The sequence below is a fragment of the Notechis scutatus genome, chromosome 2, assembly GCF_049901735.1.
Source record: "Notechis scutatus isolate UNSWTSFEM ecotype Mainland chromosome 2, rNotScu1.2, whole genome shotgun sequence".
Lineage (NCBI taxonomy): Eukaryota > Metazoa > Chordata > Lepidosauria > Squamata > Elapidae > Notechis > Notechis scutatus.
The window spans coordinates 144,884,651-144,899,605 of NC_142010.1; the positions used below are offsets into that span (position 1 = coordinate 144,884,651).

General features: G+C 43.3%; 1 protein-coding gene across 1 annotated transcript; it reads right to left on the minus strand.

Moving 5' to 3' along the window:
- Positions 1-479: 479 nt before the first annotated feature.
- Positions 480-14,129, minus strand: IGFBP6 (insulin like growth factor binding protein 6). The gene is made up of 4 exons (XM_026673894.2): positions 13,207-14,129; positions 3,347-3,495; positions 2,507-2,626; positions 480-1,420 (listed from the first exon to the last, which is right to left on the minus strand). The coding sequence occupies exons 1-4, from the start codon at positions 13,610-13,612 to the stop codon at positions 1,307-1,309; spliced, it is 789 nt and encodes a 262-aa protein (XP_026529679.1). The 5' UTR covers positions 13,613-14,129; the 3' UTR covers positions 480-1,306.
- Between the last annotated feature and the right edge of the window lie 826 nt (positions 14,130-14,955).

A 14,955-nucleotide genomic window follows, 5' to 3' on the forward strand; every position in this document is an offset into this window, starting at 1 on the left:
TCCGGCCCACAAGTTTGACACCCCTGCTGTATGCAAACTCAAAATTTTCTAGCATCCAGGAGACTGATACAACAAATGATTTGTTTACATACAGGAAGCCAGATCCATTGTGCTGATCTGAAAGACAGCATCCATTTGGACAGCCTGCCCTTCTTACCAGCTGCATAATTTGGGCCTTTGTTTTTCCATTCCATGTTTCTATACTAGCTTTGTTTTCAAACCTCTACCCAGCAAAATACTTGACACTGCTAGCCTCTTATCTTAAAGAGCCCATTTGGAAGTAAATAAAACCTCTCAATTATTAACTAGCTACTTCATGTTTTATAAGCAAGCAATGTGTCAGTTACAAAGAACTATTAATTCCACATGCCAGTGAAAATTAAATTTTGAATGCAACATGGTGTTTAAAAAAGTTCTCTCCAAAAGAAGTAATTTTAGCTTCCTCACATCAGGGATTTAAAGTATCAGCAAATCATTCATTAAAATGGCATAATCATCCAATTTATTGAAACCAAACATATAGTAAAACATATAGAAATAGAGACTGTTTAAACACATTAAATTAAAGCACGTTATGGCAAATGGGGACAATCCATCATCCACTGCTTTTCTGCGTGGAAGGCAGCTTCAGGTTTTCCTGTCATCCGGATAACTCTTTAAAATATATGCTGGGGAGAGCCATGAAACAGAACAGAAGGGAGAATGCAAAAAAAGAGTAAAGCTACAGCTAAAACTTCCATACATCTCATTTCCAGTATCTGTACCACTTTCTTTTTCTTGCTTAAATTGTAGATGTTGGCCATTAAAAACTTGGCCACATTTTACTTCCTCCTCCGTCACCCTTAATGAGTACTACAATCGTGTTGTTAAAACCCCTTCAATAAAAAACATCTACTTTGGTAGCATGTATAAGATAAATCCTGATCTCCCTACATATTTTATAGAAGGTAGCCCAAGTATACATACTGCACCTCCAGGAACTGGCTATTCTTGTTCCTTTGCTGGTATAAGCATTTTTACTGGTATAAGAGAATTGATTCAAGTGCCAGCATTATTGCTGTAACGCAACTACTGGTAGCTTATTCAACACCCCTCTTCGGTCATGCAGTTACAAGACCCCAGTCTGAGCAGTCTTGTAGAGTATTATCAGACACCGTAAGAGCTCCAAAGTTATCCCAAGGAAGGCAGGATCCCAACAAGGCAACAACTGTGCAATAAATTACAAGCAAACATTTTCCATGACTGTTCTGATAAGACGAGTCCCCTCAGTCAAGAATTCTGTTGGACCACTGTGGCCTCTGCATCCTCAGTCATTGTTAGCAAGCAGGCAGAGGGGGCTCTCTTCCAGCCCCTCCAACCGATGGCCTCTCTTATCCACACACCAGCAGCGGCCTCTCTTCTGACCTTTGGAGGTCCGGCACTATGGAGAAGACAAGACCCTTTTCAACAGCAAATTGACATTCCTTGAAAATATAGAACAACAGTGAAACTACACCCGCTGTAGAAGACTGGATTTCTTTACAATTATGCTTTTATATGTAAAAAAAAGATGGCTCATTTGAAGCAGATCATAATAAATCTTATCTGCTACTCAGTATAGCTGCTGCTGAAACAAGCCTCTCTGCAAGAAAAAAAATAAGCAATGGCTAACGTATTTAAAAAGGAAGCTATTTCTCTAATCTTGATCTCTTTCATAGAAAGCTGAAAGAACTAAGGCAGGGGTCGGCAACCTTCAACACTCAAAAGAGCCACAAAAGGTCCTAACTGGAAGCGCCCCTCCCCCTCCCGTTCAATTCGGGAGCTGAAGTTGATGAAATTGAGAAGTACTTTTTTAAGCCATGACACTTCAATGAGAATCCCTTGCTACTCTTTAAATCCTATCCTGCACTGCCCATTGCTGATGCTTTTGCTAGTACATTAGGGAGATGGTTGGATCAGGATAGTGATTCAGGCAAAATGATTGTATCTAGACAGTCCGAATGAAACCAGGTTTGGAAGAATTGGAATTTGGTAGGTCTCACTGAGCCTTGCTATACAGCAAAGAGACAATCCCATTGAGTTCTTCCAATTGAATCAGAATCATAGAACACAGCTGGATTTACTTCTGTATAATGCATAAATAGAATTAAACTTTTAAAAAGTAAGAGGAAGGAGCTAAATGTTCCCATAAATGCCACCAGGGTGGGTTTGTACAATGGGTGAACCCAGGAATTGGGGCTTTCTCCACTGGACTTCAAGCAACAACTTAACATAATGTATAAGGAGCAAGACTGGCAATTTTGTGTTATTGCTCTAATGCAAACTGGAGAGCCACCAGCAAGCTCACCGGGCTTTGGACATATTGCAACTTTTTCACCACACCCTTTCTCCCACTGTGGGAAACTCACTCTCTGCACGAGTTTCTTTGACATTCCAGCCCAAAGCCGAGTTTTGCCTGCATGAGTACATCTTCCCTCAAAGACCCGGAACAGCTTCCTTTGCTTTAAACCACGTTTAAAGTAGATACCTGCTTCCGCCTATAAAAGCCTTTGGTGTCACAGTTGGGAATGAAGATATCTTCACCATTCATGTAGAGGGGGGCTTTCAGCTCCTGCAAGATGGCTTCCAAATGCAGGCGGCAGGGACCCTGTGAAAAGAAGAACAAGTTAGTGATTGAAAGGGGGAAACAATTGCACTGCGTGAGGATGGGCAGGCCTTAGATATAGGTATTTGGCTCTAGGTAACGTTAGCAGGACTCGATGCCAGGGGTCCCCAAACCTGGGCCATGGCCCGTTCGGAACTCGGTTGCATAAGCAGCGACCAAGTGGCACACGCGCACAGCTCCATTTGCGCGAGCAGTGGGCATGCACACCCATACATGAAGCTCCATTTGTGCAAGCTGTGAGGACACGCAACTGCCGCTCACACAGAACCATCCCCTTCTCCCGCACCTGTCCCCCAAGCTGAAAAGGTTGGTGACAGCTGCTCTATGCAACAAAAGCAATCACGTTCGGCTGGTGACTCTTTCTCCCTAGCATGCTGCCTTTTAATCCACTATATGTATTTGGGGATCTTTAAAAAGCAACTTCTTGGCAATCTCACATGCATTGCAAAACTGCACGCTTTGCTGAATATGCAGATTGGGTGAGGGAAATTGAGATGCAGATTGCCCTGAAAAGCAATGATGCGCAGGACTCTTTAGTTTCGCAGGACTCTTGGTTTCGTAAGTCTCAGCACTGCTAGGAAGCAAAGACTGCAGAGGGCAAGATGCATGAATTCCAGCAAGGCACGAGAAGAAGGCAAAGGCAGCCCCATTTATTCTCTTCCAGGGCTTGGTGCCCAAGATCAGGCCTCTCATTTCACTCACCATATCCAATTCCTGTTTAATACCATTATTTAGGGGGTCCTGTTGTATCTGGGATTTGTCCACCACATCTGGCAAAGGGTCTTGGACCTGAAGGAGGAGAGGTTCTGGGGTTGGATTATCTGTCTGGTAATTTTCCCTTCTGACATCACCTAGAGGAACAGAAACAGAATTCAGCTTTTTTCCCCTCATTTTTTTAAAGTCAAGGGCAGAAATATTCAACTTCAGCCCTCTTCACTACAGCATTTCAGGATTTTATCACAACTGGTACAGAAGAGCAATTTTGCACCACCTTTAAGGAGAAGTTCATAAAAGATACTGGCTTCTAATCCTTTAGGGACTGCCCAGTTAGTTTAATGTATGCTTCTTTGTATTTTAATTGCATTCGCATGTCACCAACTCCATTCAAACTTTTGGTGTTTTGTGAATGATCTATTCTTAGTGTTTGTAAACCACCCTTGGTCCACAGAATTAAGTGGTGTGTTAGTGAAAATAAATAAGTAAATAATGGGACAGGCAGCATTCCAACTCCCTTTATATTATTTCTCCCTTTATATCATTCCGTTGGGTTAGAAAAAAATAAGATAAAAATTAATGTCAGTGTTGTTACCAGCAGTGGCCACAGGATGTAGCTGCAGTGCATTATATGCAGTACTTTCTCCAGAGTCTAATGATATGTGTGTGTGAAAGAGATAATGAGACAGGGAGGATCTAAAAATCAAGGTGTATGCAAATGAATTGCTTGTGCGTCTTTATGTACCTCTAGGAAAGGCAATCCAATCAGTGTGTATATACAGGATTTTTTTTTCTTTCCATCTAATTGGCTAACCATGACAGACTCTTGCAAACTGCCTGACAAGTCCCTGCAGTCTTCTTAGCAATGGTTTACAGAAATGGTTTGCCATTGTGTCTTTCCAAGGTCCTGGGAGAAAATGACTGGTCCAAGGTCATCCTTCATGGCTAAGGCAGATTAGAACGCATGATTTCTAGCCTGATGTCTTAACCACTAGATCACACGGGCTCCTCTCCACATACAGGAAGTCCTCATTTAACAGTCCTAATGGGGGCCAGAATTGAAATTGCTGCAGTTGTGAGATGAAACATCACGTGACCACACCACTGAGCAACGGCAGTTCCAGCAAGTCCTAGATGTGATCAATTAGGCCAGGACTGCGCCACCAACTCTTCTGCCCTACCACATTCACCCTAGCCTGTAGTCCCCCACCCTCAACTATCTCTACTGTTACTTCTGCCCCTTTTAGTCACCCTGCATTTTGCTGCCCCTAGCTGACTTTTGCTGTCTTCTTCCTCCTCCTGCTGATGTGATATAGAAATAGCACTTAGACTTATATACCGCTTTATAGTGCTTTACAGCCCTCTCTAAGCGGTTTACAGAGTCAGCCTATTGCCCCCAACAATTCGCATCCTCATTTTACACACCTCGGAAGGATGGAAGACTGAGTAGACCTTGAGCCTGGTGGGATTTGAACTGCCAAATTGTAGGCAGCTTGCTGCAGAAGTAGCTTGCAGTACTGCACTCTAACCACTGCGCCACAGAAATATACCTGGGCAAAGCAGCTACTGGAGTTGCATTATTTCACAAGGGTGCACACTGACCAACAGTTGCCATATCAGCTGTGAGAGGAATTAAAATAGCAAAGGTTTGTAAGCAGGTGGCACAGGAGGGTAGCCAAAAAGACAGAGCAGGGTGGAGATCGGTGGTGGTGGTGGGAGTTGAAGTGCATCCTGTGGTTGTAAATGCAGGCCAACCATCTAAATTTGTTGTTGCTGAACAAGCTGCAAGCTGCATACATTGCACTCTTGGCCACACCACCCAAAGCTTAAAATGGAGCTGCCAGTAGCATTTCAAGCCGCTGCTCTATTGCCTCACCTATGGGGACACCTTACAGATAGTCCTTAATTTATGGACCTTTTGTTTAACGATCATTTGAAGATACAATGGCTTTTGAAAAAAAGACATGCAAATTGTCCTTGAAGTCACAACTGTTGCACCACCCCGACGATCATATGATCACAATTTGGTCATTGGGCAACTGGTTCACACTGATGATGGTTGCAGCAGCTTGCAGTTAAGCGATGACGATTTGTGAGCTTCCCAACCAGCTCCTGACAAGCGAAGTCAGGAGAAAGGCTGGATTCACTTAATGACCATGTGATTTAACAAAGATAATAAAAATGGTCATAAAATTGGGTCCAGTCACTTGCATTACAACCATACTGATTTATAACCACAATTGAAACGAATTTCCATCATATGTCAAGGACTATCTGTAGAATGATATTTTTCCTAGAGAGTGTTTCTCTGCAGTCTGGTTCAGTTTTCAAAATCAATCATCAATCTTCCTTTTTCTGGCTTCTGCTTTTTACAGGAACCACCACCTTCATGAAAATTACTTGCTCTTTCCACATCTACAATTAACTCAAGTATGACCTTCCCCTTAAGGCCTCTCTCCACAATTCAGGGTCTCTCAACCCATTAACGGCACCACCAGGCTAGCACCAAACAGCAAGAGCAGCCTCGGGATTTCTAGATTACTGAACTTTCGCTTCAGAATAGATAGAATACTTTGTTGGCCAAGTGTAGTTGGACACACAAGGAATTTGTCTTGGTGTAAATACTCTCAGTATACATAAAAGAAAAGATACATTCGTTAAGAATCAAGAATCATAATGTACAACACTTAATGATAGTCATAGGGTACAATAAGCAATCAATCATACTAGGAAACAGTCAATATAAATCATAAGGATACAAGCGACAAAGTTACAGTCCTACAATCACAAGTGGAAGGGGATGGGTGATAAGGAGTGATGAGAAGATTAACAGTAATAATAGTGCAGACTTTGTAAATAGTTGAACAGTGTTGAGGTAATTATTTGTTTAGCAGAGGGATGGCTTTTGGGGAAAAACTGTTCTTGTGTCTAGTTGTTCTGGTGTGCAGTGCTCTATAGCGTCATTTTTAGAGAAGGAGTTGAAACAGTTTATGTCCGGGATGTGAGGGGTCTGTAAATATTTTGGCAGCCCTTAGACCTTACAGATCTTACAATAATTCAAAGACCAGATTTTGTTAGAGACTCCGACAGCCAGAATCTCCAGATGATGCATAGAACCCCTCCCCAACTCAAATTTTATATTCAAAGTTAACTTCTTTTCCTGCTTTCTAAATTACCTAACTTGTTGACAGGTTAAAGAGACCTCAAGTGCTAGTATTCTTTATAGGAAAGCATCAAAAGATTTTCTCACAACAGATACTCCCCATTTGGGATTTTTTTGTGCCGGCCCATGGAGCTATTTTTAACACTGTTTAGTTCGATTGTAAGTCCTTGGGCACAAATCTCTGATGCATGAAGATGTAATCCTGCACACCTACTGGATGCAGGTTATCTGATTCCATCCTTGACTGCCTCCTTTCTGATTCTGAAGACAGCCTAGAAACCCCTGTGTTGAATAGCAAGTACGTTACTTATTTATTTAAAGATTCACTCATGAGAATTATCTAGTTTTTCCCAAGGAAAGGATTTGTCTCTCTCGTCTTTGATGGAAATAGATTTGACTAAAAAAAAAAACACCAAGGCATGATTAAGATCTTATTTTCAAAACCAAAGAATGAAGAAAGAGTGTCACCCAAGCAAGCTTTGGGAAGAGGCCTGGTTTTTAACCTAACATCCATCTAACGGATACCATCTGCAGATTTTCTCCCAATCCATTCTCCCCACCCCCCAAAATGTTGCAAAGTGAAACATTTGTCAAGTGACTTTTGCCCCATTTTATGACTTATCTTACCACAATTGTTAAGTGAATCACTGCAATTGTTAAGTTAGTTAACACATGGTTCTTAACTGACTTTGCTTATCAGAAGGTGGCAAAAGGAGAATAATGAGCCCTGGGACACAGCAATGGCCATCAATATGAACCAGTTCCCATGCATCTGAATTTTGATCATGTGACCATGGGGGTACAGCAATGGTCATTATGTATGAAAATCGGTCATAAGTCACTTTTTTCAATACCTGTTGTAACTTCAGTCACTAAATGAACTGTTGTAAGTTGAGGACTACCTGTATTCCAGGAAAAAATGGCAATAATTAACCACTGCAAGACAGAAAGAGGGTTTGTTGATTATAATATCCTTGCAGCAATTTCATGAAAGTAAAGCAACTCAGATGCTACAAGTAAAGAAACTTGTCAGATTAATTAGGAACACTAGAAATTATTACTTAGACCTCAGGAGCTTGGTCTAATGCAGGGCTGTCAAACTCAAGGCCCATGGGCTGGATGCGTTACGCGCTGGCCACGCCCACGCCAGGTTTAGCGAAAGGGGAAAAAGTTGCAATATGTCACATGACTGCTGTGATGCCGCAAGTTTGACACTCCTGGTCTAATGGAATGAATGCTAGGACTTTTCTAATTGTCATTGCTTTTTGGGGGGAAGGGGGACAGACTAATGCTGAATGTCTATGAACCCACAGAGATAACTATTCATTAAACTTTCTGAGCCCCTCACATACGAAACAGCTTTTATAGAATTTTCCTGCCCTAACAAAAGCTAGAAGCTTTAAAGACGTAAGGGTAGCATTCTGATGGATTTACAAAAAATATTCTATATTATAAGATAGTTTCTGCTCATTTAAAACATACTGTACATTTACTCCGAATAATACTCAGCTGAAAGTACAATCTCTTCCCCCCACCTAAGAAATCCTAAAAATATCCTAAATTTAATTGAGGATAAAAATGTATCATTAAGTGCATCATTTGCATGACTTGCTGACCACAAGTTCTATTAGCGCTGCTGGCTTTCCTTACAACCTCCAAATTAAGAGGCTGAAGGCAGCCCTTCCCAACCTGGGCTCTCCAGATGTAAAAAATTAAAACTCACTCCAATGATATTCTTTCCCTAACCTACCCAGAAAATATCAGCTCAGAGCAGTCTGCCTTCAGATTTTGTCAATTTGAAGGAGGAAGGAAAACAGCCAGCTAGAACAAAACACTTGAAAGAAATAAGTTCCTTTCTTTAAAGATGTCAGTTATAGTCAAAAACATTCATCTGTTAATGTGCAAATATTTGAATGATAGAAAAGGCGAATTATATGAAGCAATTTGCACAAATGCAATCATGCAGCCAGGCAAAGAAGTGATAGAAGATACTAACAGAACTAAAAGATGCTATAACAACATTCTTGCACTAGAATCTCTGAATGCTTTCCCATGTTTTCATATGAGATTTTTTCTCCAGAATCGGTAGCATTTACTCAATCTAGAAGTCTGGGGAATCCAGAGAATGTTAGTGCCATAATATTCCATTCCAAGGCTCTGGCTTTATTATTTCCCTTTCTTAGAGACAAGGTATAAGTCTATAAGGATTCATCCAATCTTACAGGACACTAGCAAAATATGGTTGCCATGCCTGGCATACAGCAGCTGGCTCCTGCATTTTTAACTGCCCGTCCACTATTCCTGGCTTTTATCCATGAAGCCATCTCGAACAAAATTAGAGCTTCAGCAACTACTTGTCAAAGAAAGCAAAAAGAAAACTGAGTTCTTTCCTCATCTCAGCTAATAGACAGTGCCACACTGGAAATTTAATTTCCATGGGTTTATGTTAATTCTTCTAACCTCTGAAGCTACTCTTTTTGTCACTAAAGCCAATGAAGCATCTATAAATAAAACAAATACACAGTATTTTTTGCTTGAAACTGTTAATGTTCGCATTTCACTGGCACTAGAGACTGCGGAAGGAGAATTCTTCCTAATTTCCAAGGTGCCATTTTGGAATTTTAAGAGACAAGACACATAAGGAGACAAGAGGATGAAAGAATGCTGGTTCTGGAAATAAATTATTTTTCAAAATAGCATCAATCAACACTGCCATCTACAAAGGCGCACCTGTCAGATTGATGGCAGGAACAAAGCAGTTGTGCAGTACAGGCTGTCTTTGAAATACAATAATTCATTTAGCGACCGTTCAAAGTTACAACTCCGTTGAAAAAAAAATGACCGGTCCTCGCACTTATGACCATTGCAGCATCCGTGTGGTAACATGATTGTGATTCAGATGCTTGCCAGTGGCACTATTTATGATGGTTGCATGAAAGATAATAGCCATTAAAGCTCTGAATAATCTGGGATCAAATTATTTTCTAGGCTATTTTCTAGGCACTAAGCCCCTGGTGACTGTTCTCTGGTACACCGTTTTTAAGATTAGAGCAATGGGCATGAAAGAGAAGGTTTTCTTGAGTCGATTCCATAGCTGGGGAAGTGAAAGATGATGATCACAAATTGCCTGGGACTAAAACAAGGGTTTTTTCCCTTTTTTTAAAAAAAAGATGCTTCAGTTATTATACTTTTGCTAAGGAAACTGCCTTGGACTCTGTTTCTATATTGCTCCGAATAACTCATAAATCCTAACAAACAAGAGAGACACTCTGTTCCACAGCTTAAGGAAAATAGCATTGGTTTTTCCCAGATGCAGAGTTTACTCCCAGCCCAACAGCCCCAAGAACAGAAATCTCATTGCTTGAAGTTCGGAGGCAGGGGTGTGGGAATCTTTTTCTAAATAAGCCACTGAGCATTGGAAAAGAAAAAAATAACTGAAGATCCAAGGAGGATACTTCCAACCATGTGAATCGGGGCCAGCTGACTAGAAAATCAAAGGCTCCTTCCCAATACAGTGGTCAGACCAATCCCCAGCCAACCACTTTCAAAGCCCCTTTCTTGTGGAAAGCTGGGTTCAGTGAATCAAGGAAGAGAGAACAGAAAGGACGGTGCGTGCTTCTGCTGGGTTGATAGCCTAATTCATTGCTTTGAAACACGTAACTTCTCAAGAAAGATGGAGAAGAAGGGATCCCTATGAGGGATGGAACTCAGTCAGATCTGCTCCTCAAGCTTAATATGGAGCCTCTGTGTTATGGGGTGAGGGAGCAGAACCACCAACAGCCTCAGGCAACACAGTTAAGGGCACTGGTTGACAGGAGTGGTAGCCCCAAACAGCACAAGAATTCCAGAATGAATATGAGAGGTTTGGGAGTTTAGCCTATACAGGTAGTCCTTCACTTAGGAAAGTTCGCTTAGCGATTGTTCAAAGTTACACTGAAAAAAGTGACGTGACTGTTTTTTTCACAGTTACGACCTCTCCAGCATCCCTGTGATTGTGTAATCAAAATTCAGATGCTTGGCACATTTATGACCATTGCCGTGTCCCAAGATCCTGTGATCTCCTTTTGGAACCTTCTGACAAGCAAAGTCAACGCGGAAGCCAGATTCACTTAATAACCGGGTTACTAACTGATCAGTGATTCGCTTAACAAATGTGGCAAGAGAAGTCATAAAATGGAGCAAAAATCACAAAAAAAATGTCTCACTTAGCAACAGAAATTTTGGGCTCAACTGCAGTCGTAACTTGGAAGACTGCCTACACAACTGCTATAGGATCATTAAAGATCATTGTAACTAGTCTTTTCCAACCCAGAGTCCTTCAATTGTGTTGGACTCCACCATCCACACACTATTCATGATTAGGCAGACTAAGATGAGACCTGAAATTTAGCATAGACAAAATATTTTAGATCTAGGCAGTTTAGCATAAGCCTTTGCCACCAAACACCAGCAGTTGCCACTCTTCCTTCTATTATCTTTCTGTATCTTTTTTTTATTTAGGAGCATCTGTGCCATTTAAGGTGATTTAGTGCCATTTAAAGTGATTTAGTTGTGGTAGGTACAACTGCCTGTGCATTGGACTGTTTCTTTGCATTTTTATCTTCCAAAATGGAAATTACCAGTCCAGGAATTTTAAGTTCTTTTGCCCACTGCTCCTCTATTGATATTTTTAATTTTTAGAAGATTATTCACATAAACTTTTCTTAGCCCTGTTTTCCTGGCTGAAGTCTGAATCTATGGGCACAGCCCAGCAGCAGCCAGCCAGCCAGGCATCACTTGGTGGCATAGCTCATTTTCAGTTACTGATAAGGAAGGAAAGTTCATTTACTCCACAGGTTGCCTGTTTTCAGTCTACACCTGCTTCCGTGCAACTGAAGTCACAACCAATATCAGCCTCTGAGAATGCACCCCCATGTTAGTTAGGTAAGGTGCCATAGGTTGCTGGTCCTTTTGCCACAGACCAGTACCAGTACATTAGAGCAGGGGTCTCCAACCATGGCAACTTTAAGCCTGGTGGACTTCAACTCCCAGAATTCCCAGCTTTGCTGGCTGGGGAATTCTGGGAGTTGAAGTCCACCAGGCTTAAAGTTGCTAAGGTTGGAGACCCCTGCACTAGAGCACAGGGGATGGTTGCAGGACCTAAAATTTCTAGGCATAAACCAAAGCCAATAAAAGAGGGACAAGACAAGTAATGGCAGATCCAGCCTCCACTTGCATTAACCAAGATCAAAACTGATCCCTCCCTTTCCCAGAGTGCGTTTCTGTCCACCACAAGCTAGTGGATACTTGCATTTCAGAAGTGAAAAACCACACACACACACACACACACACACTTCAGGGATCCTCCCATGAATTTAATGGCTGGGATCCTCTTAAAGCCGCCTCTGCCACTACTGTCAGATGAACTGGGATTGTTACTCAGGGGGTTAGGAATATCAGCTAGATGCAGCCCAGGGGCACCAGGTTGAGGAAGACTGCCTTACAGGATAGGTTCTTCCACAGGAGAGGATGATGCGCTAGCAAAAGGAAATAGTCCCTATCACCCTCTTGGCAATGAATATGGTATTCATTTTAAGCAAAAAGTATGACAAGTAGCTCCAAGGTTGCTTAATACTGGAGCTACATTTAAATAAATAAACCTCTTATTCAAATATATTAAATAAATCTCAATCTCTTTTTAAGAAGAGATTGGACGGCCATTTGTCCCAAAATGGTGTGGGGACTCCTGCTTGGGCAGGGGGTTGGACTAGAAGACCTCCAAGGTTCAAATGTTATTCTGAATTCTTTAAATAAATAATGCCCTCCCAACTAAAATATCCCTGTTTGTCTGTACAGAGAACGCATTGCCTTTCATCTTCTACATCCAGGAGAATTTCGTATTGGGCAAGGGAGGAAGCCTCCCAAAAGTAATTCCACTCAGTTTCAAAATGTCAAGAATTCCATTTCTTCTTGTTCAGAGCAGAACCTCGACATTAATGCGAAGAGAAACCAGGAGAACCCGAGAAGCTTCTAGTCCTCAAGAAACATGAACTTCAGCGCTGAGTCTGGTCTGAGGGAGTTCTAGTTCCTTTCTGAACGCAAGGAGTATACATAAAAGACTGGGAAGATAAAAGCGAGAACTTTTAAAAGTTCAGCCGCCCAATTATACCTTTAAAAAAAAAAACGCGGAAATTCCTCACGCGGCCGGTCGTAAAACCGCTGCGATTCCCATTTCTTTTATAAAGTAAGTATAAAGTAAGATCACAGAGAAATAAAATTGGGGGCGGCAGGATATGGAGCGAGCATACAGTTAGAGTTGGAATACAACAGCCCAGCGCACCATATTTTATCTCTGCAATGCAAACCCCAATTCCTTATTCAGCAGCAAACCCCCAAACCCGGCTGCGTTCAACAAGAGCTTCCTTTGGAGTAAGAGCGCTCCTTATTCCAAGCTGGAGCCATTTCCTCACTAGCAACCATCGACGGGCCGTATAACAGTAATAACAGAGCTGTTGCAATTGGCCTTCAGACTTCTTTTGCTTAAGCACAAAAACTATTCTTTTTCCAGTGTTTTTCCCCCCGCGCCATTAAATCATACCGCTTGCTAATCTCACCGCAGCAAGTCAGGGTCCCCCACCCACTCTCCGGAGGTTACCAAAACCGGCCCATCGTGGGTTTGCAAGCCCACGGCCCCACCCCTCCCCACCTGCAACGGGCTCCATCTCCGTCTGGTTCTTGCCGCCGCCTTTCTTGGGTTGCGGGGCCAAGCAGACGCCCTTCCCGCGCAGCAGGGCTTGCAAAGGCGTGCGCTCGCCTGGCCGAGGGACGCAGCGCAGCCCGGGCCCGCAGCTGGACGTGTAGACGCCACAGGATTCGCCCTCCTCCCGGACTCCACAGGCTTTCTCGTCGTCGCAAGTCGCTTTACGGTCGCTCTCACGGGAATCGCAACCGGCCGGAGAAGAAGAAGAAGGAGGAGGAGGGCAAGCGGCCTCTATGTCGCCGTCGGGCTCCGACGCAGCAGCAGCAGCAGCCGCCGCCACGGCCGCCCCGCATCCCGTCGTCGGGGCCAGCAAAAGCAGGAGCGCCGTCCCCAGGCAGCGAGCGAGGAGCATCGTGCACCGACCGGGCTGAGCACTCGGAAACAGCGCGCTGCAGCCGAGCGCGTCTTAAATGCCGCGTCCTGCCCACGGCTCGCCGGGCCTCCTTCCGCGCCAGGTGTAGCCAGCCCGGTTGGACGGCCGCCAGCCGGCAGGGTGTGGCTGCGGGCTGCCAAAAAGCCCGACCGGCGTTTCTCCGCCGCGGTTCCCCTCTACTCCTCGGAAAGCGAGCGACCCGACCAATTCCGGCAAGGAGACCCACTCCCCACGGAGTCCAAAAGCTGAAGTTGTTTTTTTTTTTTTCCTGTGGAGGCGGGCGGGGTTGGGGGCTGCACCGGACGAAGAACTGCCTTCTTGTCGTGTAACGTTCGTTCCTTGAGTGTAGGATTTTGTGGAAAAAAACACACCCCCCGGGCTTACTTCGGGGTGACCCGTTGAAAGCAAGGCAGGGGTACCCGAAAGAACACCGATGGAAGAACCGAGACCCCCGATTCAAAACCCCTGCCCGATCGTCCCTACCTCCCGGAGTTGTGGCCTGTGTGTGGCGGTGGTGGGGGAAGTGATTGTGATGCTCTTGTCTCCCCAAGCGTGCTTTTTGAAACCGAGAGACGACCCCCCCCCCCGCTTCCTCAAACTTGTTGGTAACTGTGATCTTAATTGATCATAGATAATGATTCTATATTGTGGCTTATTCATCCTCGTTGCAAGGCAATAACAAAGAACACAATCTGCAGTGCGGTGAGTTTTTATTGATAAGTAAATTAGGGTTAAAGCTCCCCCCCCCCCAAAAAAAAGTCCAGGTATGGAGAAATTTATTTCAATTGTTTTCTTTGAATCGCAGAGTATTTTAAGAGCTGCTATCCCATTTCAGTTTCTCTGGCTGCACTGAAAGATATCCAGAGCCTCAAATCCTATATACAGTGCTTCACCGGTTGGATTTCTTCCTGACACAAAACTTAAAACATTTTTTTTTGGGGGGGAGGGAAGAGCAGTGGGAGAAGCCTCACCCTGAGCCCTATGTGCTTGTTTGTGGTTTTAGGTAAAATTAGTGGGAATAAATTGCTGACACTTTAGCTCCTCTCTCCTTGCAACCAAAGGAACTCATTTTTAAAAACCTCCAAAATCTCCTTGCTTCTCTACCTTTTATAGCAGCCTGACTCTTTCCTTGTAAGGTGATGACACAACTCTTTTCCTGCATTCAGGCATTTGTGAAAAAGACACGTAGAAAGCCAGGTTTATCAAAATGGCAACTGAATTCTGAGAAAGTGTGCAAAAGATGCTAAGGCTCTCATCAATAGCACTTTGATAGCAAACAGTTCTAAATTCAGTGGGACTTGTGACAACCTATTACAATTTAG

Excerpts from the sequence above, each read along its gene's own strand:
- IGFBP6 (XM_026673894.2), bottom strand. The coding sequence starts at position 13,612 with ATGCTCCTCGCTCGCTGCCTGGGGACGGCGCTCCTGCTTTTGCTGGCC. Across the intron at positions 3,496-13,206 it reads GGAGATGGAGCCCGTTGCAG|GTGATGTCAGAAGGGAAAAT; the intron begins GTGGGGAGGGGT and ends CTGTTCCTCTAG. Across the intron at positions 1,421-2,506 it reads GCTTTTATAGGCGGAAGCAG|TGCCGGACCTCCAAAGGTCA; the intron begins GTATCTACTTTA and ends TCTTCTCCATAG.